The following is a 27152-nucleotide window of genomic DNA, read 5'->3' on the forward strand; positions in this document are numbered from 1 at the left end:
GTTGATAACATGTGTCTGATTTTACATAGCAACATGTTGGATGTTGGATTGGATTAATTGTTACATGTCCAAGAAAAGCAACAAGGGTGTTTATCGTTTACATTAATTCAGGCGGTAGTAAGATTAATTTAACAGCATCCGTGAGAAAATTCTACTCAAAATACAAATGCGGAAGTGTTTAAATACAAATGTAGCCTGTTTGTATCCCATTACAGCATGTCTGCAATACATCTTTTCTAATCTATTGATTCTTCTTCTGTCACACAAACAGGGGAAGCTGCTGCGTGATTTAAGAGATAATACATGATAATGATAGTGCTGAAACTATTACCCAAGTAATTCATTAATCATAGTATTTAACTGGTAGGTTAAAAACAGTCGCTTCAAGGAAATTAATTACTTTGTTAATTGTCATTTATTTTTAGTTTTTAGTTTTATTTACTTTTCTTTTAGCATTTTAAAATGTATACTTTTGGAGTGTTTTTTCAGCTGTAATAAGCAAGTTGAATATGTCACCTTGGACTCTGGGAAACTTTTTTTCTATTATTTGATATTTTGTAGATCACGTAATAAATTAATACAGATAATGTGCCCCCTAAGAAGAAAAATGTGTGGAAAAAATAAAGGAATGCACAATATTTGACATTTTATTTGACAAAGTCAGTGCACATAAAAGGGTTAAAAGCCAGCAGTCAGCCCTAGTCCCATGCAGATCCCTTGTGTGCAATAAATCCCCTCTGCTTGCTGACCACTTTAGTGTCTTCTGCTTCCCACTGCTCTCCCAGATGTTCCCTGTTATGTGTCGCACTTGCCGCGTTCTCTGTCTCCTCCGTCAGTGGTGGCGGCATGTCAGATGCTCCCAGTCACGCAGAAAGACGCACAAACCCAGCACTGTCATCGTTATCCGGCCCTGCACGCAGACAAACAGTAGTTATTATTAACTGCACTCTGCTAAGAGGATTGCTTCCTGCACTCTCAGCCTCCGCGCAGTTATTTAAAGGCAGCTTGCATTGCCGCCCACTGCCTGCCATAGCTTCAGAGAGAGAGAGAGATGTTGAGAGAGTGTGAAGGGAAGGAGAGAGAGAGAGGGCTGCTAGCCAAGGACAGGACACAAGAGGAGGGGTGAAGCAGTGCTAGTGTGTTTACTCAGGGTCTCGTCAGCACAACATTGTCTGCGTCACAGAAAGGTGACAGCAGGCGCTACCTGCTGGTCCCAGCTCAGCTGGTGCTGCTGTTGCCGCTACTGGAGGGAAACTCGACGGAAAGCAGCAGCCATGGCCAGCCAGCAAGACTCTGGCTTCTTTGAAATCAGCATCAAATCCTTGCTAAAATCGTGGAGCGGCAGTGAGTAGCAGTTTGTCTCTTGTTGTTGTGGTTTTTGTCCTCAGCCAGCTGACAGAGCTGACTGACTGGCTGAGGCTGCAGCTCTAGGGGGAACCTGACTTTATAGCCTCTTTTTCCTGTTGTGGTCTGTGACGGGGATGTGCTGTTGCTTGTTGATTGTTGTAGATTGAGTGTGATTTTATTGTTCAACATAAGTGTCCAAGTATCTAGCAAGAGTTATTGGCTGAGAAGAAGTTTCACATTATACACACAGGACCGTGCATTTACCATTACCCGGATTAACCTGTGTCCTATACAGTAAGTTCTGCTGATGGTGATTCAGCATTTCATTGCTGCTGCTTTTCTTTCAATTCTTGCCTTATTCTACTTTAGCCCGTGAGTGTCTGACAGAGTTTAAATAGCTCTTATTAAGTGCGAGAGCACAGTAATAGGATTAGTGGAGCTTCAGCTGGGTCGCATATTCTGTCTAGAGCTCACAGCTCCACTGGCTCCCATTGTGGCCCATGAGGATGAGATATGATGCCTCTCTGCATCTGATCATGGCATTATTCTGATTTATGTAAGATATGGGAGGTGGATTGTGAAGATGGACTCTCCTTTTGGAAGAAAAACAAACCGCCAAAACCAGGAAGTGGCACCTTAGCCAACGAAACATTTGCAGTATATATTCCCAAATACAATTTAGCAACTAAAGCTATATCTGACAGATAACAGTGATTAAAATCTAAAGTGAATTAGAGGCTAGCAAGTCAGCTGCGCCTCTCAGGCAGTGTGGTAGCTCGTGCATATCTATTGAATCTGAATGTAAAGAGATACCATAGAACTTGCTGTCGTTGTCCACACACTCAACATTGAGCCATCTCCTGATGATGTTGCATAATCCTCAGAGTGGGTCACTGTGCTGATAAAGACACAGGCACTCATTGTACAGTATCAGCAGCGACCCACGGCTATGCATTTAACATTTTCATTAAATACATGTATGTGATCTCCTAGTCTCATCTCTCTGCTCCCATTTGCACGAGCTGTTATGTAATGAATCACAAGATGGCAAGAGAGACAGCGTCGTTAATATAAACTGATCTGACAACACTAGGATTCCAGACATATTAGATACTGTTTGCACCGTGACCACAAGGTAAACAAAGTCAAGGTCCTTTTAGACAGCGGTCTCTCATCAGTCCAGCTCTAATAAAACAATGACAACTAGCAGCACACACAGAACTGGCATTGTGAAGCAGCAGCGTCAGGTCTGGTGTTCAAATTGCCTGAAGGCCGGTCCACCATCAACCAATCAGAGCAGGAGATGAGCTGCAGTTAGCCGAGTGCTCCTCTGATGAGTAGTCAAACATGTTGTTGTTCAGTTCACTTGTTTCTGTTATGAAATGCTATTGTGCTCATTAGAGCTGCACGCAATGAGGAAAATATACTACATGCAATAATGTTTTTGAATATTGCAATCACGATATTACTTGCAGTAAATAAATTTACTCAAATATACTGCATTTCTGCTGCTTTCAGTATTCTGCTAAAATACAGCAAATTACCCTGCACCTTAAAGTGTAGTTTTCTATTGATACTCTCTTTCAAATAACTCAAATCTCAAAGTGTCTTTCGTGATATGTCGCAGCCTTTTTACAACGTGTTTAGTTGATATCGTGATAGCGATAAGAAAAACAATATATTGTGCAGCTCTTGTGCCCATTCTCTGTTTAGTTAAGTTGTTTTCCTGTCACATTTGCGGAATTTTTAAATTCTTCTTCCGTGTTTTAGGCTGGTGCAACTGTGTGTGCAATGCAATACGTGTGCTCTATTTTTGAGGAGCTAAAAATAGTGTTTCAACAGTGAATGAAATTGCAGAAGTTATACATAGACGAATCCCTTCCGTTTAGCTGCACGGGACAGATGCAGGCGTTTCTACAGGGACTTATATAAATGAAACTCTCTCACAGCAGGCAGTGGTTTTGAGCATGATGTCAGCGTGCTAAAAAAGGGCTGATGGTCAGTTGTTAGAGACATTTTAATCTGCTTTTCACAGAGCTCTGTAATCACTCTCTTGCTATCTCCACTCTCATATTTTTTGGGACACTCAAACTTTGACCTTGTGATAATGTATTAGAATCGGGATGTTGCTGCTCCACTGGCTCCAGCTGTTGCTTCCTCTTTTGATAAATTTAAGCAAAAATAGTTCAGCTTCAACTCTAGACAGCATTCCAGGTTCTAACTGAGTCAGAGATTAAATGCAAGCTCTAGTGACTTCTTCTGTTTCATTTTAATATGGAAATCTAGTCCGTGTGGCACATCTGGCTGATACAGTAACGGGGACTCTGGTCATTCCATTTGACCTAAAACTTTATGATCTAAACCAGACAACAACATTTTCATGCTCATTACGTTACATGACGCAAACATTTTAAATAACTCCCACCTTTAGTGGAGGCTGAACAGTGTCCCTTTATACCCAGCCTAGTAGTATAACATATAAATACCGTACAGTGGTGAAGGAGAGGTTAAAATAGTACTTTCACAGAAATGCAGAGTCAATGTTTCTCACAGCGGCTGGACAATGCGCTCCCAAAGGTCTATGTTGACATTGGAATTTCTAGTCCAGTTAAAGAGGTCAGTGGTATCTAAATATCCACCCACTCTGTTCACAAACGACCGCTAAAGTGGTTGTTTACTCAGCGGGACAGTCTCTGTGGATGCATTTAGTCAACTGCATTCTTTGTACATGTGTGTATGGGTGTGTGCGACAGAGACACTTGTAGCCTGTTTGCATTGTCCTCTCGGGAGCACCACCATGCCCAGGGTGTTTCCAGCTTGGCGATGATGTAAGGCACACTGTGCCCGAGCTCCTTGTTTGCAGAGTCACATGTCACGTCTGAGTCTTCGTGCAGCGCCCGGAGCAACAGAAAGGGCTTGATCTGCACACTGGTTGCTTTCTTCACCTCCCATTTCCAGTTGAATTAATCGACATGGGAGAATTTAGATAAAATGATATGTCGATTTTAAGTTCATCGTACCTGCTGTGCTCTTTTAAAACGTTCGTTAAATCAGATGGGTTTGCATCCAGTCTAGGATTGCGCAATATATCGTTTTGTTATCGTCATCGTGATATAAACCTAGCAATAAACGCATCGCGAAAGGCTGCGGCATATCGGCAGTTAGTTGAAAGAGAGTATCAGTAGAAAACTACACTTTAAAATTTAACTGTCATTCATTTTTTATTAGTGTATGTTCAATTCAATGTTCAATAAAATAATGTTGGAAATAATTTTTTTCTTTTCGTTTCTTTTTTTAATTCAACATGGAATTTGCTGTGTTTTAGCAGAATACTGAAAGCAGCAGAAAGGCAGAACTGAGTAGACTTTAATATCTGTTTATTTATCGTAAGTAACATTGCGATAATAATATCGCGATATTCAACAACGTTATCGCATATTTTCCTCGTATCGTGCGGCCCTAATCCAGACTCTCTGTTGCTGGGAAGTTACTTAAAAATCTGATATTTTACCGATTTGCTGAGTAAAGTGCTTGAAGCAGTGGCTGGTCAACAATGGTGTTTACATTCTGGTGGTCTGGCCCTCGTGCTTTAGGATGGTGGAGGAAAGGGGAGGGTTGCTCTGTCAGTAGTATAGTGTGTGCGCCCTGGGATAAATATAGTCTCACAACTATGCCACCATAGCATGTTGGACCTCATCACTGCACTGTGCCTCAGCTAAAAATTCCTGCCTGACCTTCACTCTTGGAAGGCACCGGCTGGTCACAAGGCTAGAAGAAGCCATAGCAGAAGCAGCTCAGAAAGAGAGAGCGAGCGAGAGAGAGAGAGAGAGAGAGTGATTGCGTGGTCTCCCGTACCAAACACTACTCCCACTTTTTAAAACACACCCGCTGTTGGCTCTGTGCGCCATGGAAACTATGCCCAGCAGGATAGTGCCAGCTGACACACAACAAGACATGGACGTTGGTGGATTTTACTAGCAAGCATTTGCCTTGATTCAGGACAACCCTGGATACCATATCCTCCTTCCCCACAATGGACGGGACGGCCGTGTGCTGGAGTAAGGCCAGCGTCATCAGCTTCATCAAGGGCCTGGGTAGGTGTTGAGTTGCCACAAGTGAGGGAAGCATGTTCTGAAAGCCAGAGATCATCACACATGCTGCGCATGCCTGGACAGATATCCGAGCACTTCATGTCCTGGAGAAGAAGACTTGTTTACTGATTCTACGGCGTTTCTCCAGCTTCTCTTGCGCAGCTTTGTCAGAGCTGCTTACACACACTTGTACGGCCTCTAAAAAAATGCTGATTGGCACTTTGCTTAACGCCTGTCTCTGCTCAGTTCCTCGGTTTCTTTTGTCTCCATGTGTTAAGCAGTTTCCTTCGACTACCTGTGAAGAGGTAATAGTTTTGAGTAAAGCGCTTCAGATAATTCATTAGAGGCTTTTTTTATGCTCTCAACCTTTTGATCTGCAAGAAGATTAATGTTCTTGCTTTTGACTACTCTTTTGGCAGACTTCAGAAGCCACTAAATTACATAGCCAGTTATCTGATTCCTCTGTTTAGGTTTTTGTCTTGTCACAACATGACTACATGAACATAAATTACTTCAATTTCAATATTCATTGGGTCTGCATGCTTAAACATGATGTACAGGCCTACAGCATACTTGCTGCTTCTGCACTGATTAACAATTTTGATGATACATTTTTTAAATAAATACCCTCCTTTTTAAAAATAAATACTTGTTTCTTACATTCATTTAATTCGACATTACACTCTCAGAGAAATCTCTCAATATGAGAGGTGGACATGCAGTTAGGGGTTGTAGTGTTTCAGGCTAAATACTTTACTTCTTTACTATATTTAGCACTTTTGTGTCTGGAAGCAGCAGAGTGTAACACTGAGGTAAACTTTAACTTGTGTGTTAGCTTGGCCTAAGCAAAGCCATCTGGAATTAAACGTGGGCCACATCATAACACCGGCTGTAGGATGGTCACATGCACAAGATTTTTGCTTCCCTCAAAAGGGCAATGACATCTTTGGTACGAAATGAAAACACCAGCTGCTGGCCGTGGTGTTTTAATTTCCATATGCGCTCCGTTCACTGTAGCAGTAGGAAAGAGAGCAGACTCGGGGCAAGCCGGTGCCCTTTGGACAGTCTCCCTCAGGAATGTTCAACATGTTTGACTTTATGTCCATGTTTGGAAGCTTCTCAGTAATACTCTATTTGGTGATCTCTCTTTGTAAACAGATCCACGGCTGGTCCTGTCCCACTTATTTGTGCTTAAATTGGCAATGTTTGACTTAATTACAAAATTGTTTACCATCTTGTGCTTTTTGTGTCACTTCCGCAGCCTCGCCCGTGGGGAACGGATACAGTAAACCCCCCATCCCTCCAGTCTGCTGTCCTCAGGGAGAGAAGGGTCCCCCAGCCATGATGCCCATCAGCATTGACCCAGAGAGCAAGCCGGGCGAGTACGTCCTCAAGAGCCTGTTCGCCAACTTCACCACCATGTCAGAGCGCAAGATCCGCATCATCATGGCTGAGCCGCTGGTGAGACGGCAGAGAGTGACAGACTGATGGGTTACCGCTCTTTGAGTCCTGTGGGGATTGTTGCTCTTTTTAAAAAATTATCGGAGATTGTGTCATGCGTTTTGCTTTAGAAGTTGAACCTTGCAACTGCTCATCAAAAGTTGCAAGACTATGAGTTGTGTGCAGTTTAATCAAAGCTTGAGCAAAGTTGTTACAGATAGTTCTGTTTCAGTGATTTTAGAGGCTGCTAAAACTTTATTCAATTAGACAGTGAGAAAGATTCGAGAAAAATAAGCATTTTATTTTGTAGGAGAATTTAGTTTTTTTTCTTGTTTGCTGCCCTGTTAATCAACGTACAGTATGACCCCTTGTGGGTGCCCCGACCCCCAGCTTGTAAACCGCTATAACAAGGTCACACAGGAAGCCTGATAGACAGGCTGACAGTAGCTCGTTTGACCCTAATGAATTACCAACAGTCGTAAAAGAGGTATTTAGCTCCTTTTACTTAAATAAAAGTACCAATACAACAATTAAAGAAATACTTGATTACCAGTAAAAGTTATGCATAGATTTTAGGGATGCACCGAATCCAGATTTTTGGGGTTCGGCCAAATACCGAATCCACTGGTTAAGATTAGAGATTCACCGATAGACCGGCCAGTGACCGGAATTGGCCGGTTTTCACGTGCTCGGCCATGACCGGCGACCGGCAGGTCAGTCTGACCTATGTCTGACACATAAATACCGAATCCTCCTCCCATCCTCAGTCCATTAACACAGTAAACACATTAATGAAGTAAACAACGTCCATAGCAGTGTATTTTTCATTTTATTTTATTTTAACTGTTTAAAAAAAAAAAAAAAAGTCTGTAGATTCCTTCATGCACAACTCGTATTCTTTTGGATGTTTCATACCAAATGTTCTAACAGCGGCCATGTTGTGTATTGTTTAAGGTCCTCGCCACCACCAGACAAATCAGCATTGTAAATTGAACATGTAGCTGGACTTGAATGGCCTTCTTTTGACTGAAAGTACTTCCAAACAACAACTTTTTCTGCTCACAAGTTCCCTTTTCACTTCCTCACAGCCTACTGCATTGAACGCTCCACCTACATAAAAACACCTTCCCGTAATCAACGGCTGCGTCATTACGTCGACCAGCGTAGTGCAAGCGTAGGGTTCGGTTCGGTGGAAAAAAAATTCTAATGTTCGGCAGAAACCGAACCCTGTCAAAAAGCCCAATATTCAGCCAAATCCGAAGCCGAATCCTGGATTCAGTGCATCCCTGATAGATTTATATCAACCTCACTTCACTGTTTAGTACAGTAAACTCACACTGCATAGTTACTTTACAGTATGGCTGCAACTAGCGATTCTTTTCATTTGCAGTTAATCTGCTGATTGGTTTTTTGATTAATCCATCTGTCAATCTATCGATCAATCTATCAATTGTTTAGTTAGCATATAAGGCCAAGGTATATATAAGATCAAAAAAGGATAAAGGTGACCTCTTCAAATGTCGTATTCTGTTCAAACAAATGTCCAAAACCCTAAAATATTCAGTTTAGAATAATACTGACAATGAAAAGCAGAAAAAAACGAAAAATCTTCTCATGTAAGAGGCTAGAAACAAAAATGTTTGGCTTTCTTTCACAGTCTATTCATCACATTTGAATAGACCGAGACCATTCTGAGTCAAATGCCTGTTATTTTGATTAGAAAAGTACTTCAGGTTTAATTATTAATCAGGAAATCATTTAATAATTTGGAACTGACTGGTAATCTTGTATTTGTTTTCATTTTTTTTTTATTTCATTTTATTTTTTAAACCGGAAAAGCTTAAAAACAATTGGGCCTGACTCAGTATAAAACTGATTTTCAGCAGGCAGAACATAAACACCACATACACAACAGAAACTCCTAGACAGAACAGTAACAAACACACAGTTCTATCTACTGTTTTATTGAGATACCGACTGATGAATATTTCTGGAAAATTAGATGAAGGTAAAAGCTGCTAATGCAATCTTTAAGAGACTTTTTGTCCAGTGGAGGTTGAAGCCGATTGGTAGGGCCACAACAGCAGCTGTCATAAATAATTCTGTTTACAGACAGTCAGGCAGACAGGGAAGAGCCACTGCACCACTCACCACCTGCTCCCAGAACCACATTAAAATCTCACGAGTGCTGCTGAAAGTCAACTAAAAATGACCAACTGGTCCTTATTACTAAGAAAAGCCTCAGACAGCAGTAAACACCATACTGCAGCTTTGTGTCCTATGGCACATTAGCATTGTTTACAACAAATAGCTACCATTTGTTACATCACGGTGTAGGGGAACCAGGAGAAAGGAAATCAAATAAAAGACACTATTCTCTAGACACTATTTACAATAATTGTATGCAGGTTGCACAGGTCTGACATACGGTCAGTTTCCTTGTGGCTGCTATGGCAGTCTCCAGTTTTAGGGACTATGATTTATTGGAAGCTGTTAGTCAGCTGTCCCAGTCTGCAGGGAAGTGTTAATTACCACAGGGAAAGTGCGCCCCCCCTCCTTTCAGTGGAAGTCCCTCCAGAGAACTGTATGCAGGATGTGTCTCATTGTCTTTCCTCTCGGTGGAGTAATTTGTTTTAGCCCTGCCTTGTAGGGCTGCACAATTAATCACAATTTTATCGAAATTGCAATATGGACTAGTGCAATATCGAAATCGCAGCGGGGGGCGCAATTTTTGTTAAAGGCAAAATATGTGTCTAACCATTCTGAATTAAGTATTGTGGTGCTGTAGAGACGTCCCGGCCTACAAATCCTGTCCTTTTAGACTAAAGACAACATCTTTGTTTGGTACAGATCCTCGCAAAAAAATGAGAATGATGATCCAAAAAATGTATCATTCCCTCCAATTTCGTGAATCATATCGCAATCGCAACATCAGTCAAAATAATCGCAATTTGACATTTTCCTCATATGGTGCAGCCCTACTGCTTTGTAGTTATTGGTATACAGTTGTCCCTCCTGCTCCTCCTCATCATTCAGGTGAATTTGTTTATGCAACTGTATCTGTCATATTCAACGATCTGTAGTCCGTCTAAATTCATTTTTGAATTTTTTAGGCCGGGGTAATTGTCATTTCTATGATGAACGAAATAGTTCATGGGCTGATTTTCAGTAATTGTATACTGAAGATTTACTGTAATTATTAATTAATTTAAGCACTTTTCATCTCTTAAAGGGAGACACTACAAGCAAAAACATAATTTTTCAATTTTGAGTCTTCTTTCAGGAAAATAAAATAAATAAAACATCCCAAATACACATTTAGGGATTTTCCTACAGTTTGTCTATTTACGCCTGTAGATTTCTCCTAAATTTACCAAATGTTAGCATTACATAATGCCTCATTTGCATATTTAAAAATACAAATTCTGAAAACTTGTAATACAAAGAATGTCTCAGTGTTTGATCAGCTGGGGAGGTTTCATGGTGATCTCTCTAAAATGTTTTACCCTATTTACCAGCAGTATCTTGCAAAATGTATGGAATTTTGCAATACATATCTTTAAAGGCCATTTTCTCAAAATTCGTTTTTCTCATACCCATACCCAGAATAGATTTTTTTTTTTTTTTTTTTTTTTTTTTTTTTTTTTTTTTTAAGGCTGTTAACAGTATTTCCTGATTTATGGAGTGATAAACTGTAAGAAACTTTGACTCTAATATGTCAACACAATTAAACTTGTTCTGTTCAGGAAATATAACAAAAAAATTAAATATAATGCCTGATTTGCGTATTTAAAAATATCAGTTCAGAAAACGTGTAACACAAAAAATGTTTGCCTTAATATAAGCAATCAACTGAGGAAGTTTCATAGTGATGTCTATTTGTTAAAATATTTTCCCTTTTTAATAGGGGTGCACGATTCAGAAAATGTCACGATTCGATTCAAAATCGATTTTCGATTTAAAAAAAATAAATAAAAAAAATCACAGTATGAAAATGTAGTTACTTTTTCCATCAGATTTGCAGTAGACGTACAATAAAAAAGAAAAAATGAATCGATTTTTGGAATTATATGAATAGAGTTTGAATCAGTAGAGCTTGAATTGCGAATTTGAATGTGAATAAAAAATTTTGCACACCTCTTCTATTTAACCTGTAGTGTCTCCCCCCTAAATGCACTAATATACAAGGACTGCTTCATTAAACCAATTAAAAATATCTTATGAACACGTGATCCAAAGAAGTTTATCAAATATTGAAATGTTTAAGAAAGGTGATAAGTTAAAGTTTTATTCTGGTATTTCACTTGAGTTGTCATCCAGGTTTCAAGGCCTTTTTAAAGATGTTAACGACTCAGCCTTCGTTTACTTCCAACTAGGATGTGCTACTAATGATACACAGAAGTCAGGAGTGTCCTGACAACAGGAGAAGACTGTGTTCAACCCAAATCCTTCATAAAGGCCTTTATCTCAGATGATAGAAGACTGTAATAATGGGAGCTGTCACGAATGTCCCATCTCTAATATCTGACTCTTCCTGCTCATGCCTGGCATCAGACAGATTGATGGCTCTCTCATTAGCTGGGCTGTAATGAGTCCCCGTTCAAAAATCCTCCACACTGTCTCCGGCCAGGGCGGATAGAGTTACGAGCTTCAGACCAAACTTGAGAGAACTTTGCCAGTTTGACTTTGTACAAATAAGAAAACCTACAAAAGTTGTAAAATGACTCCCTGTCTCTGTGTTTTCAGGAGAAGCCATTAACAAAGTCACTGCAGAGGGGAGAAGATCCTCAGTTTGACCAAGTAAGTAATGGAAAATAGGGCTGCACAATATATTGTTTTGTTATCGTCATCGGAAATTCAACGCATCGGGAAAGGCTGCGACATATGGCGAAAGACACTCTGAGACTTTTTGAGTCAGTTGAAAGAAAATATCAGTAGAAAACTGCACTTTAAAATGTAACTGTTATGCTTTTTTTTTCAATGGTGCCTTTTATATTCAATTCAGTGTTCAATTTGTTAAATAAAAGAATGTTGGAAAAGATTTTCTTTCATTTGTTTCAAATTCAACAAGCAAGTTGTACTTTCGCAGATGCCTGAAAGCAGCAGAACTGAGTACACTTTAATATCTATGAATGTATCAAAAGTAATATCGCTATCGCGATACATAACAACGTTCTTGCATATTGCATATTTTCCTTGTATCGTGCAGCCCTAATGAGAAATACTGGCTACTAGGGGTGTGACGAGACACTTACTCCACGAGACGAGACACATCACGAGATTGGGTTCACGAGAACGAGACGAGACGAGATTTTTAAAAAAAATTTGAAGAAATCCTCAATGATGAAATATATGAATGGAAAATAGTTTTTTTATTCAACTGACCTTGGCTTCTTTGTAGAGGTTTGGGACTACAGTGCGAGTTAAATGCGCGCGTGATGGGATGACGTACCTGATAAAATTACCTTACTGCATGAGATGACATTTTGTGGTTGTATTTTTATCTCCAAATGTTTGACATTATAACCGGCAAGCGATTATATAAAAGACCGTCGATGAACTGTTTTGCCTCTCCCTGTAAGCACCTAGGCATGTAGTTAGGTAGGTAGGTAGGTTTTTAAATACTGCTCTAGTATGATGCACTGTAACATGAAAGAGCTGATGGGTGAAAGCCCTGCTCACATCCCAAAAGCTCTTTCAGATTCAGTCCAGGGCCAGCGTGTTTACCTGCCACTGGCTCTGCGCAAGGTGTGTCCAGCAGGTCTGTGGCTCTGCAGAGAAGGCTCTTTCACAGCCACAGAGGTGTGTTTGTGCTGCTGCGTGAGGCCATTCAGCAGCCACACAGAGCCAGGATTCTTCTCCGGCCTCGTGCTGAATGAAGGGCTCGCTGTGTTCCCAAGCCCGGCCAGACTCTCCTCCCTTCCTGTGTGCTCGGCCCATCCCACCCGTTCCTTCCTTTCCCTCTCCCTCCCCTCAAGACTGAGGGAGGCTGCCCCATGGGCACCTTGTCTCTCTGCATAGTCCCAATGAGGTTCAGCTCACCCTTCAGTCTCATCTCTCTCCATAAATGTAGCTTTGGAATTTATTTAAAAGCGCCCTCATTTCCTCCGCAACTCCGTTTATTGTTCAAATGTAGGAAACGTAATGAGACATGAATGAATTCTCTCGTGCTGCTTAAAGTTTTGTGTAAATTGTTGTACAAATAAACAAAGGAAACAATGATTGCTATCTCTTACTTTGGTATGTTAACTGCCAAAGACAAACATGCATTTGCACTATGTATGTCTTCTTCTTCCAGCTGATAAGCACCATGAGCTCTTTGGCTGAGTACTGTCTCCCCTCCATCCTGCGTACGTTGTTCGACTGGTACAAAAGACAAAATGGACTAGATGAGGAGTTGCACGAGTACCGGCCAAGAGCCAACACCAAGTCCAAGAAGTGAGAATCATTACATTGATTACTGCATGCAACAATGTGTAAGTGCAGTGGGGAAGCTCACATGTACTGTAGGATTGTAGTAAACCTGTTGCTTCTGTTTTTTCTCTCTGTAACAGCGATGAGCAGCAGAAAGATTATCTACTTGAAAGGAGGGATTTGGCCATCGACTTCATCTTCTCTCTTGTACTTATAGAAGTTTTGAAACAGGTGACTTGACTTAACTGTTGCACACAAAAGCTGCTTAGTTTATGTCATTATTTTATGATATAAAACTTGATGAGTTTATGAGTTACTACTGCTGAAAAAAGAAGAAAAAAAAAATTGTGTCCGGTAGTTTATGAATATGTTATTGAACATTCATTCTCATGCCATTGTGTCTCCTGTTTTTAAACTAGATTCCGCTCCACCCGGTCCTTGACAGTTTGGTCAATGAAGTAATTAATTTGGCATTTAAGCACTTTAGACACAAAGAGGGGTAAGCTCTCGATTTTTTTTTCTCAACACCGTTCATTCTTTCTTTCTGTCTTTCAGTTTAAAGTATATTTAATGTTGTTTCCCGCAGGTATCATGGTCCGAACACTGGCAACATGCACACTGTAGCAGACCTTTATGCTGAAATCATAGGAGTATTAGCTCAGTCCAAGTAAGTAGCAAAGACAGAACTATGATTATATAATAGAATATTATTGTTTTCCTATTCCATAGGTCTTGATTGGCTCGTAATTCTTCACTCTCTGCTCTGTTGGGCTTTGATTTCATGCCACATCATAATATGTGTTACCATTCCTCATGCCTTTCTGCAAAACATCTCATCTGGAACAGACACTAGGGACGATGTTCGGACAGGTCCCCTTCACACCAAACTAGGACTGGAAATTGATGTCTGTTTATTTGAAGTTTTCAGATCATTGCAGCAAGGAACAAACCCTTAAAATAGAGAGAGGCTGGGTGAGCACGCTGCATACCTTCTTTCCAAAGTGGGCTCTGCTTAATTTCCAGCAGGAGATACTTCACTCAGAGATCTTTGCTTTCTCTGAGTTCAAGAAAGAAAACAATATTTGTTACTGTGAACTGAAATGATTTAAGTATAACTCATAGTTGTATTTGGAGTATGTGCAGAGAGATTAATGCTGTTTTGAAGAACAATGCTGTTTTACATGTGGTTTCTCAATCACCGTTTGTGTCCGTATAAATGATAACAAATCCTCCTCCCGTGATTAAGATGCAGAAACGGCTGTATTCAGTTTCACTACCAGGCACTAGGGAAGAGGTTAAGAGATGCTCATAGTAAGCTCCCATGATGAATTATCTTCTAAATTTAGACCAGCTTAAGAATCCCATCTCTGGTTCAATTTGGGCAAGGGATCAGGTGCTAGGCGAGGAGTTCGTCTTGGGGCACAGACTCAGAGTCTGCATACTGAGGGTAAGACGAGGGGATGATATTTTTGGGAGGCATGCTCCCTGAATATTCTCTGTATTTGACTGCGTCACGACTCTGAAGTGAAGGAACCTTTTTGTGGATGTGCTGATTTGGGATTTATCTGACTGAGCAATACAGGCATGTCTTTATATAGAATCTCATTTAGTTTTTTTTTTTCTCTCTCAGGTTTCCTGCTGTGAAGAAGAAGTTTATGACTGAGCTGAAGGAGCTGCGGCAGAAAGAGCAGAGTCCTTATGTAGTCCAGAGTACTATAACCCTTATCATGGGGGTCAAGTTCTTCCGAATTAAGATGTATCCCGTCGAAGATTTTGAAGCCTCTTTTCAGTTCATGCAGGTACAACAGTCTTCTATAATCTATACCAGGGGTCTCTTCAACATTGTTTAGGCCAAGGACCCCCTAACCTGAAAGAGACAAGCTCGGACCCCCTACTACATATATTGTATAAAATTGAGTTGCATAATAAACTGGGCCTACAATAGCGTGTAGGGTGGCCTAAAGCCTTCACACACATACCTTTTTATGATGCCCTATATTACTAAGCCAATAAAATAATCATCATTATGTTTAACATACATGCGGAAGGGACAGTGAATCCATAAGCTTACCTGTATCTGTGGGTGGCTATAATAGTGGCTACCTTACAGGCCAATAGGCGTATCATCAGTGTTGTTGATGCTGAATAGGCAGATTCATCTTTGCTAATAATATGTTGAATTCATGTTTATGTTTATTGTCAAACATATTTACATTTTTTGGGGGAAAAACAAAGTGCTCATATTATGCTTTTTGGTTTTTCCCCTTTCCTTTATTGTGTTATATATCTTTTTGTGCACGTTGTATGTTTACAAAATGCAAAAGCCCAAAGTCCACCCCAAAGGCACTTACCAAACTGCTCCAAACAGCTCTATTGTAGTCCAGGCTTTACTTACGTGACAAACGTGCGTCACTTTGTAACACACATTATAATGCTCGCCTAGCTGCTAGCGTGGCACGCCCTCATACTCTGCTTCTTACTGGCTAGCAGTACTTACTGCGCATGTGCAACAAAGATGGAACAGAAGTGAGATGCCTCACTCTGTAGCTAAAACAGAGAGCTCAGCACACAGGGTGAAAAGAGGAGCTGCAGCATCGTGCAGTACAACAAATATATGGTGTTTTCTGAAAATTAAACCACAAATCTATTCTGATACAACCTCTAAATACAATTATGAACCTCAAAATGAGCATAATATGAACACTTTAAGACTACTAAGTATTAACCAATAATTTGGCGGCCCCTTTGCAGTGACTCTGAGGTTTTTATGTTGTAAGCTAAAGATTCACACTTTCTTTGTTTTGTTTCTTTACTTAAACATAGACTTATATGACCATTATAATATAGTATAAGATAAGATAAGAAATATGTGCAAGACATTCTCAGGACTGTTTGCTGCCCTTAGATTTTGGCTGTTTCCCATCAGCTTTGATATGCAGTTTGCTGATTTGTACATTCAGTTTTGGCCATGCAGTATCAAGTCTGTTTACCTCTTGGGTAAACACTCTGTACATGTATAGTAGATTTAAAGTGATTATACCTTTTTTTTTTATTGCGTGTTTAATCATTTACTACTCTTGTTTCTACAGGAGTGCGCCCAGTATTTCCTGGAAGTCAAGGACAAGGACATTAAGCATGCCTTGGCTGGTCTCTTTGTTGAAATTTTGGTTCCTGTTGCAGCAGTAAGTTGTTTTCCTCCAGTGTGTGTTGAATGCATTACACAGTATTTCATTGAAATGATAAGATAGCATGACTCTGCAGTCTGAGGGCTGTGTCTTGTCATGTGACCGTGTGCGATGTTGTCCTAGGCCGTGAAGAATGAAGTGAACGTACCCTGCCTGAGGAACTTTGTGGACAGCTTGTACGACACAACCCTGGACTTGTCCTCCAGAAAGAAGCACTCTCTGGTTAGTCGATGGGCAGAAAACAAACTGACACTGATTGTCGGTCCTGTTAGTTTTTGTACACTTCTGTTTTCACTCTGACACCCTCTACCGCATGCTCAGATTTCCTGGATGCCTGTGGTCTCTGCGAATCCTCAAGCATTTCATGGTGACTCTTGTGTAATGCTCTCTTACAACATCATTGTCCACGCTAGAAATCATTTATGAGGGAAGACAGGATGCCATTTCAAAGCATAAAAAGGAGCACGGAAGCAGTGGAGTATATACACAGTATAATTCCTTCCCTCCAAAGTGTCTTCAATAAAGCTTTTCACCACAGCAGTTCACGGTGAAATGGAAAGACAACAACCCTCATGGAACAGCAGTTTGCTCTTACAGAAGCTCTGTGGCGATTATGGCTGAAAGCCACATTTTATGAGCGGTGTGGTGTCAGCAATTACTCATTATGTCTTCAAAAGAAAACTAGTTTATGTCTTAAATTGCACTAATGTAGATATGGTTCAGAGATAATGCAAAATTCCTCAAATGATCCTCTCAGAGGATAAACTTAAATATTAAAGGTGGAAATTATAATTGTTTAATCTATTTTTAAGTCAACGTGAAGCTATTTTAACAATGCCATGTATTATAATAAAAGAACCTTAAACACGGAGCGCCCTGGTAGCTCACCTGGTAGAGCATGAGCCCCATGTACTAAGGCTACGTCCTTAACGCAGCGGCCCAGGTTCGATTCCAACCCTTGGCCCTTTGCTGCATGTTGTCCCCCTTTCCTGTCTTCAACTTTTCTATCCAATAAAAGGCCAGAAAAGCCCAAAAAGTAATCTTTAAAAAAAGAAAGAACCCTAAACACTAACTGTTCTCCACACAGGCATTTTACCCGTTGGTGACGTGTCTGCTGTGTGTCAGCCAGAAACAGTTCTTCCTCAACAGATGGCATGTCTTCCTCAACAACTGCCTCTCAAATCTGAAGGTAAGGTCACCTGGAAACCAGCAGCCTTTAATTCAGACTACAGGGGTCTTTATTTATCATAGAGGACTATTCAGATACATAAAGGTTGTGTGTATCAAATGTGCTCAATGATCTACCCTCCTAAGAGAAGTAAGTAAGTATCAAATGTCAATCAAATCCCTGTTGGCCAGAATGTTTGCCACCGTGCTGTATACATTGTTACTTGGTATTTAATTCAATGCGTGGCATGATAATGGTGCACTAAATGCTTTGGGCAGTAATTCTACAGTAATTACTCTCGTCAGAGATCAACCCTTGTGTTGTTCTCCCGGGTCAAAAACATTTTTTGACACTTGACATTTTCGTCCCTTTTTCTGACTTTTTTTTACACCAACTACACACAGCTACTTTTTGGAATTCATGGTCAATAAACCTCATTTATATGCAATTATACCCCATATTTGAGTTAAAAAAACAGAAATTATGAATTATTTTGACTAATAGTTTAGATCAGAGACATGTTGAGTGGATGAGTTTAATCAGAATGCTTATTTGAAACCATTTCAATTTTCATCCGAAATTCAATGAAAGTGATCAATTATATTTGCAAAGAGCTTTGTATGGAATTCATCCTTTTTTGTGTGGTAATTTGGTTCAAAAGAAACCCATATTTCTGATTTTTAAAAGGGGTCTAATTTGACCCGAGGACAACAGGAGGGATAATATTTGTAGTATATAAGCAGAGCGTGATTACAATAATGACCTCTGTAAATATAAATGAAACCTACAATTAACTTTAAGGCGGCCATTTGTTGCAAAATTGTTCTGTCATTGATTTTGTTTTATAATTGTCATTTTATTACAGAACAGAGACCCTAAAATGGCTCGTGTTGGATTGGAGTCCCTGTATCGCCTGCTGTGGGTCTACATGATCCGAATCAAGTGTGAGAGCAACACTACAACACAGGGGTAAATATCTCAGAACTCCTTGACCTCAGCCAAACATGAAGGATGTATTGGATTGCATTTACAATTTCTTCCTCAGATGTTCATTTCCAGTGGGCTTGGATGACAATTTCTCACTTTCTCACATAGGTTTTTTAAAATCTTTTTATATTTATGTATCAGTAAATAATTGTGAGTAGCCGATGAAGGTCATGGGCTGAAACACGTTTGTTGGTACTAAAAATATTCCTGTATTTAAGTTAAGAACAAAAAAGTTAATTCGAGTAGCAGTTTTACAGCAAACACTCTGTCCGTTTTACTGATTTCATTGGTGTTTACAGAAAGAGGAATTCTCTGTTTATTTGATGTCCTGGGGTCAGGCCTGCACCAGATCGTCGGTGCTGGTGGCCCACAGGTTTATCAGCAGCATTAAAGATGGTATTTTGAGTCTGAGCCCACATGAGGAATCCCAAATGGGCCAAGCCAGACTTTTGAAATGTGTTAATTAGGCTCAAAATAAACTTGTCCTAAAAAAAAAAGAGTACTGCACAGACCAGTTAAAACAGTTTTTATGTAATGTTAACAACCTTTTTAAAACTTTTTATAATGCTTGTTTAAGGTACCCTCATAACGTGTTCTTTTCTGTGTCCACAGTCGCCTCAACACCATTATAACAACACTTTTCCCCAAAGGATCCCGCAGTGTGGTACCAAGAGACATGCCTCTCAATATCTTTGTCAAAATTATCCAGTTTATTGCACAGGTAAACACAACAATGTGCTATACTGAACTGTAGAGAAGTCACACTGTCACACACATGATATTTCAAGTAACTCTCAGTTAAAACCAATATTTTGTTCAAAACATCAGCTTAAACACTTCTCTTCTGATTTCGTTACAGGAAAGGCTTGATTTTGCCATGAAAGAGATTATCTTTGACCTTCTTTGTGTTGGGAAACCCGCAAAGGCCTTTAGTCTTAATCCAGAGGTACTGATTTAATGATGTGTTTATAGAAAAATGTAAATTAGCGCTTGTTTTTTTCTCTGAAAGTAATAATACTTTGCTTCCTTTCTGTCCTGTCCTGTCCTGGGCTCTCTACTTTAATTCACAGTTCTAAAAAGAAATTAAAGGTGCAATATGTAATATTGTATGTAATATTGGCAGCTAGCAGTTAAAATAGTTACTGCACTACCAATTCAAAATACTGGAGAGTCGTTTCCCCCGCCCCCTCCTCCCCAGACTCGAAGTTCACGGGGGTTGCCAGGCTGAGACCGCAGCATTCACAACAATGTTGCTAGACGCTTTTCTCACATAGCCAGACATTACTCCACAGCACAGCAGTGTAGCTAACGTTAGATGCTAGTCTCACATAGCCAGACATTACTCCACAGCACAGCGCAGTAGCTAACGGTAGATGCTAGTCTCACATAGCCAGACATTACTCCACAGCACAGCCGAGTAGCTAACGTTAGATGCTGGCTATATTGACAGTCATAAAAGCCCGTGCTCACGCGGAGCTCTGTAACCAACTGACAGACACACTTTTTCGGCTTAAAATGACAGTATGAACAGCTAAAAACACAACAACCTCACTGTCCTCTCCACACGCCAGTCAGGTACACTTCCTCGGCTTAGAATTACAATACAAAACGCTAAAAATACCACTACCTTGCCGATGGAACACACTTCATTGGCTTAGAATTACGGCAACAATCGCTAAACACACTGCAAACTCACAGTCCTCTCTTTCCGATTTACAGCCCCCCTCTCGTGGTTTAAAATAACTCACCGTTGTCGGCTCCAGCCGCTAAACTACATGTTGTAAACAGCCATGGGCTGCTTGCCTGGTCCTCCCGGTAACGTTAGCAGTTAGCAGGGTTAGCATGGCGGCGTTAGCCAGGACCAGTCGGGATCACTTTACTGGCTGTGTCTCAATTGTTTTTGCGTGTAACCAACTCGGGTATTCTAGCTATATAATTCAATGTGAGTACATAAATGTTGAAATGACAAAAAATACCCATCTCTAGTAGCTGTGATAAATTAGCCTGAAGCTAATGTTTACCTGTTCAGGAGAAAATAAGCCAACTCTGCGTCCTTTTGGGCTCTAAGCTGTCTCCATCTTTCAAATACATCTCCAATATTTACCAGGGGGTTGTTAGGTCTCTGGTCACGCAACTGTTAGAAACATTCTGTTTTCTTTTTTTTTTTATGTCATGTAGAATCTATCTCCGTTGATCCTGTTCGTTTGTTTGCTGCTTTCTTGGCTGTACTACCGTTACAGCTGTAGCGTGCTGGGTTTACGTTTTTACAGGTATATCTGGCAACCCGGCCTGGCTGTCAAACTGGGCCGTTGATAACAACACACAGATCAAAACATAAACATAAATTCCGTCACGGAATGTAAATTTCAAAAAGAAAAAATACTGACATTAGCATTGTTGTAAGAAAAGATAGTATTTCAGTTTAACATGTTTCCTTAATATCTGATGAGGCATTGGTGTCATTTTTGGATTTATTAGAGTACAAATATTACATATTGGACCTTTTTAAGAATACATTTATTCTTGCTACTTTCAGCATTTTCTTCATGTGGTGTTTCATTGTCAGTTTCCCCTGCAATATTGGAAATTGATTAACAAACAGCTGAACCTTAAGTTTCTTTCCTGTGCAGAGAATGAATATTGGTCTGAGAGCATTCCTGGTCATAGCCGATAAACTGCAGCAGAAGGACGGCGAGCCTCCTATGCCTACCACTGGCTGCACTTTACCCTCCGGGAATACACTCCGAGTGAAGAAGACATACCTGAGCAAAACGCTGACAGATGAGGAGGCCAAAGTCATTGGTGAGTGAAACAGACCGTGGTCGCGAATGTTGAAAAGGCCATGCTCAGAATGCTCAGACAGCTTTAGCATCAAATGTTGACAATTGACATACTGTAAAAGAAGAAAAGACAGGGGAAAAAAAAGATAAAAACACAAACCTAGATAAATCAATCCAATTTCATCAAAGAACAAAAAAGGATGAGTTTGTAGGCAGAAGCATAACGCTTATATAGTCCAGCCCCTACTATTATACAGTATTATTTCAAAAGAAACAAATAGAAATGTATATACAGCATACCAAAATGAACAAAAATAATGCACTTTTGCAGATGAGATAAAGTGATATCAAAGGTTTTTCCTCTGTCCTCTTCATTTCCAGGGATGTCACAGTATTATTTTCATGTGCGGAAGGCTATTGACAACATCCTCAGACATCTGGACAAGGAGGTGGGACGCTGCATGATGCTGACTAATGCTCAGATGTTAAACAAAGAGCCTGAGGACATGATCACGTAAGTGCACACATCGCTGTGTCATGCTAACTGCCAAAACATTTCCAATTAGACAATCTGGGCGCCTGGTTAGCTCACCTGGTAGAGCAGGCGCCCATATATAGAGGTTTACTCCTCGACGCCACGGGTTCGACTCCGGTCTGTGGTCCTTTGCTGCATGTCATTCCCCCTCTCTCTCCTTTCAAGTCTAAGCTGTCTTATACAAATAAAGGCCTAAAATGCCAAAAAAAAGTATCTTATAACAAAACAATCCCATCATTTATAACTCATCCTGAACTTGATTTAACCCTGCATGACAATCTGGTTATTTGTCACAATGCTTGCTTGATCAGTTTACACTTGACAGACGAACACGTTGAAAGCAAGTGTTTGCAGTTAACCTACAAATCTGATTTTTTCAGAGGTGAAAGGAAGCCTAAGATTGACTTGTTCAGGACGTGTGTCGCTGCCATTCCTCGCATCCTGCCTGACGGGATGTCCAAGCCGGAGCTCATAGACCTGCTCTCTCGGTGAGTTGCCTCGCTTAGGAAAAACCCCTCTATAAGGTAGACAAGGCACACTCTCTGACTGTCATCACAAGATAAATAACTAGAGATCTAATCAAGTGTTATTAATCTTTGCACAAACGTGCAGACTAAGAACCTGAATTTCCTGCTACTCCAGTTTGTGTCTCCAACCCTTTTTTTTGATTGTAGGCAGCCAACTATGATTCTATTTTCTTAAGCTAAAGTATGCACATGATAGGTCATGATACAGTTTATTATTTTACTGTTTAAAGGTCCCATGGCATGAAATTTTCACTTTGAGGTTTTTTAACATTAATATGCGTTCCCGCAGCCTGCCTATTGTCCCCCAGTGGCTAGAAATGGTGATAGGTGTAAACCGAGCCCTGGGTATCCTGCTCTGCCTTTGAGAAAATGAAAGCTCAGATGGGCCAATCAGGAATCTTCTCCTCTGCTTTGCCCGCCCAGAGAATTTGGCCAGCCCATGGAGCATGGCAGTTGGTCAAGGCCACACCCCACCCTCCACCTTGCCCCCCTCTCTCCTCCTCAATAGCTACAGACACAGAAATGGCATATCCTAAGGAAAGCTCATTGTGGGACTGTCTCTAGTGGCTGTAATTCTGCACCAAGGCTGAATTTCGGGAAAAAGACTTCAGATACAGTATTAGGGGACCACTAAGGTCTATATAAAAGAGACTTCAGATACAGTTTTAGGGGACCACTAAGGTCTATATAAAAGAGACTTCAGATACAGTATTAGGGGACCACTAAGGCCTATATAAAAGAGACTTCAGATACAGTATTAGGGGACCACTAAGGCCTATATAAAAGAGACTTCAGATACAGTATTAGGGGACCACTAAGGTCTATATAAAAGAGACTTCAGATACAGTATTAGGGGACCACTAAGGTCTATATAAAAGAGACTTCAGATACAGTATTAGGGGACCACTAAGGTCTATATAAAAGAGACTTCAGATACAGTATTAGGGGACCACTAAGGTCTATATAAAAGAGACTTCAGATACAGTATTTGGGGACCACTAAGGTCTATATAAAAGCATCCAAAAAGCAGCATGTCATAGGACCTTTTTAAAACAATGTGAATATGAAGCTTAATTTTTCATTACAGTTTTTCTGTTTGAAGATTAAGAATCAGGGGCTATTTTAAAAATGTGTCAGAATAGCATCTGAAAAACCTCTTGTCTGATGAAAATGCACTCACAATCCATAAATGTCCTACTGATGATTATTTTGTGATTTAGATTTGAGGCAAGCGGAAGCTTGACAACGTATCTTATTATATCCAGCAGACACATTTAAGGTGGCTTAAAGGGTTTTTAAGGTGGTTAAATTCCTGCCTGTCAGGTAATCTTCAGGCTAAATTGATCTGAAATGTGACCTACTTATTGGTAGTAAACACAGGACTTCATTTTATTCCTATAGAGAAAGCTGTTTCATTTTGGTCTTTCTTTGTCTTCTTTGTTAGATTGACAATCCACATGGATGACGAGCTGCGACTTATAGCCCAGAATTCCTTGCAAAGCCTGCTGGTTGATTTCTCTGACTGGCGTGACGACGTTCTGTTTGGATTCACAAACTTCCTGTTACGTGAGGTCCAAGACACTCACCAGGGACTGTTGGATACGTCCCTCAAATTACTGCTGCAACTGCTCTCTCAGTGGAAACTAACCCTGGCCGCGCCAGGGAAAAGCCATGACACAGCTAAAATAATACACACAGCTGAGGTACGCACCTTTGTGTCAATAATGACATATTTTTGTGCCTGGGATCCCAATCCCAATTTCTGTTTTTTTCTGCTCTAACAAATGTGTGTTGCAATCTAATGTATAAAGGTGTCACTTTAATCATGCAACTGTGAAATCAGATTTTGTTTCATTTGGGCTTTTTATGTGACAGCTGCTGCAGACCAGCTCAAGTCTGAAGATCCCTGCAGAGCGAGGTCCCCACTCCACTGTGCTGCATGCTGTGGAGGGACTGGCGCTGGTGCTACTCTGCTCCTGTCAGCTGAGCACCCACAGACTCGCCATCGCCATACTCAAAGAGATACGAAGTCTCTTTATGACCATCGGACAGTCGGAGGTAAAATGAGACCGTTAAATTCAGGTCAGAGAATATAGGGAAGTTGGATGTTTACGGAGTGTGGTTTTATGTTTTGTCAACTGCAGGATGATGATAAACCAATGATAGAGATCATGGACCAGCTCAGCCCTGTAATCCTGGAAAGTTATGTCAACATTGCTGTCTCTGACACCGTAAGTTGTTAGTAGCTCCAAACTAAACATGGATTGATGGAATACAGATTTATTCACGCTGTATTCATTTCATTAAACTTGACTTCCAGATAGAAAAGTGACATGCTCATTACTTGCATCAACTGCAGAGCTTCAGCTCCTATATTATAACAATCAGGTGTCAATTAAACATCAAGCCGTGTGGCATCTAGTTCACAAAGCAGCAAATACATGTTACATTGACTGCAATACAGAAGCTCGGTTTAGTGATCTAGCATGTAAAAACTCCTGGAAAACGGCTGGAACTGAGCAGCTGTTGACCTCTGGACTCTCACTTATGTAACCATTAAGCTGTCAACATGATGCCTAAGACTCCAGATTTATTGAGAACTAGATAATATGGTAAATGTCCTTATAGGCTTTATCAAATTGTGTTTCTAAATATACTGTGTGATTATCTGATGTGGTACTTCCTTTAAAGGAGAACTCCGGGCAAGTTTTACGTTAATCTTGATTGCTATACGTATATGAGTACTACTGCCGATAGCAAAAAAAACATCACTGAATCGGTGCTAGCAACACGGAGCTGCTGCAGCTAATGCCGAGAGCTCCCACTCAGCTAAAACGGCAGTTATGGGGGCATAAGATAAAGAGTGCCTTTGTGCCTCTTAACAGACACAAAATGCAATTAAAATGTCAGTGCAACATGAACAGGGCCCTTACATGACAACAAGATGCATTTAGCAACTTAGCTATTGTTTAAATTCACCTACCCTCTTAGCTGCTAGCTGCCGTCTGGGATGAGTGAGTGTGTTCAGCCAGACTCCGGTAATAATCATCACGCAGCAGTTCCATGTGTATTTGTAGCATATATATCCATTTTGTGTGCTGTCGTTGGTGAATATGAGTCTCTGCAGTGGCGAATTGTGTGGTAGTTTCCTTAGCCAGGCTAGCAGCCCTGACCGGCATCCAGCTTCTACTTCCTCCCCGCCTCCCTCGCCTGCCGCGCCGACAACAATCCACAGGCGCCCGCTGGTCTGGTGGAGGTCCTCCAGAGGACAGTTCATGCTTTCGCGGCGAAATTTTGAAGTTTATTCCCTCCTCAAAAATAGGTAATTGAGCACTGTAGTGGTTATGATCATATCAGTGACTATGTAACTACATGGAAACCAAATTATGCTGTTTCTTGTAAAGTAGCATTACAGAAGGCTGTAGCCTTGCGCTGAAGTCCCGTGGGAATTTAGTTGTAGCAGGAAAAGGTAAACAGCAGTGTGCAGATCGGAGCGTAGTGTGTGAAGAGTGAAGACCGGAGGTGTTGACAAGGGAAGAAGCTTGGGGTAACATAACTATGGAGCTAGAGCTAGCCTTCAGTAACGCTATTATACTGTACAAGAAACAGGCATCATTTGGTTTGTTTCCATGTAGTTACATAGTCACTGATAGGACTAAATTTCAAAATTTCGCCGCGAAAGCATGAACTGTCCTCTGGAGGACCTCCACCAGACCAGCGGGCGCCTGTGGATTGTTGTCGGCGCGGCAGGCGAGGGAGGCGGGGAGGAAGTAGAAGCTGGATGCCGGTCAGGGCTGCTAGCCTGGCTAAGGAAACTACCACACAATTCGCCACTGCAGAGACTCATATTCACCAACGACAGCACACAAAATGGATATATATGCTACAAATACACATGGAACTGCTGCGTGATGATTATTACCGGAGTCTGGCTGAACACACTCACTCATCCCAGACGGCAGCTAGCAGCTAAGAGGGTAGGTGAATTTAAACAATAGCTAAGTTGCTAAATGCATCTTGTTGTCATGTAAGGGCCCTGTTCATGTTGCACTGACATTTTAATTGCATTTTGTGTCTGTTAAGAGGCACAAAGGCACTCTTTATCTTATGCCCCCATAACTGCCGTTTTAGCTGAGTGGGAGCTCTCGGCATTAGCTGCAGCAGCTCCGTGTTGCTAGCACCGATTCGGCTCGTTTTTTTTGCTATCGGCAGTACTCATATACATATAGCAATCAAAATTAACGGAAAACTTGCCCGGAGTTCTCCTTTTAATAACTGCCTTATTCACATTTCAATAATTATTCTTAAGCATGAGTATAAAAAGAGAGATGGAAGACATGTTGCCGTTTGGATGTCTACTTCAGTCATGGCCTCTGACCCTTGACCCTGCTTTCCCACTTCCTTGTTTGCAGGCGGCCCTGCCAGCTGGCCACCACGTGGACCTTCAGTGGCTCGTGGAGTGGAACGCGCTGCTCGTAAACAGTCATTATGACATAAGAAGCCCGTCCCACGTGTGGATCTTTGCCCAGTCGGTGAAGGACCCCTGGGTGCTGTGTGTGTACAGCCTCCTCCGACAGGACAACCTGCCCAAACACTGCCCCACAGCTCTCAGCTACGCCTGGCCCTACGCCTTTACTCGAATGCAGATGCTCATGCCCCTGGTAGACACAAAGTAAGT

General features: G+C 40.9%; 1 protein-coding gene and 1 long non-coding RNA gene across 7 annotated transcripts in view; one reads left to right on the plus strand and one right to left on the minus strand.

The window, feature by feature from the left end:
• frya (furry homolog a (Drosophila)) overlaps nt 1-27152 on the plus strand; it is a 69155-nt gene that overhangs the window by 11421 nt on the left and 30582 nt on the right. For 4 of the 6 annotated variants that reach the window (XM_028571016.1, XM_028571033.1, XM_028571024.1 and 1 more), the window contains exons 1-21: nt 1137-1344; nt 6700-6899; nt 11625-11678; nt 13177-13316; nt 13433-13523; nt 13712-13791; nt 13879-13959; nt 14923-15091; nt 16382-16474; nt 16601-16699; nt 17565-17666; nt 18511-18614; nt 19245-19353; nt 19492-19578; nt 21263-21434; nt 21794-21926; nt 22328-22435; nt 23919-24177; nt 24350-24532; nt 24619-24705; nt 26887-27146. In XM_028571016.1, coding sequence (XP_028426817.1) covers nt 1275-1344; nt 6700-6899; nt 11625-11678; nt 13177-13316; nt 13433-13523; nt 13712-13791; nt 13879-13959; nt 14923-15091; nt 16382-16474; nt 16601-16699; nt 17565-17666; nt 18511-18614; nt 19245-19353; nt 19492-19578; nt 21263-21434; nt 21794-21926; nt 22328-22435; nt 23919-24177; nt 24350-24532; nt 24619-24705; nt 26887-27146 — 2681 coding nt within the window. In that variant the 5' untranslated portion in view covers nt 1137-1274. Of the gene's footprint in view, nt 1-1136; nt 1345-5131; nt 5442-6699; nt 6900-11624; nt 11679-13176; nt 13317-13432; nt 13524-13711; nt 13792-13878; nt 13960-14922; nt 15092-16381; nt 16475-16600; nt 16700-17564; nt 17667-18510; nt 18615-19244; nt 19354-19491; nt 19579-21262; nt 21435-21793; nt 21927-22327; nt 22436-23918; nt 24178-24349; nt 24533-24618; nt 24706-26886; nt 27147-27152 lie in introns of those variants that run through there. The other 2 variants (XM_028571040.1, XM_028571046.1) reach the window with 2 other exon arrangements.
• On the minus strand, nt 710-25497 carry LOC114550355 (uncharacterized). The gene is made up of 3 exons (XR_003691683.1): nt 25458-25497; nt 21395-21525; nt 710-910 (listed from the first exon to the last, which is right to left on the minus strand). It is a non-coding gene; the product is annotated as an uncharacterized LOC114550355 (long non-coding RNA).

This window comes from Perca flavescens, chromosome 3 (genome assembly GCF_004354835.1).
Source record: "Perca flavescens isolate YP-PL-M2 chromosome 3, PFLA_1.0, whole genome shotgun sequence".
Lineage (NCBI taxonomy): Eukaryota > Metazoa > Chordata > Actinopteri > Perciformes > Percidae > Perca > Perca flavescens.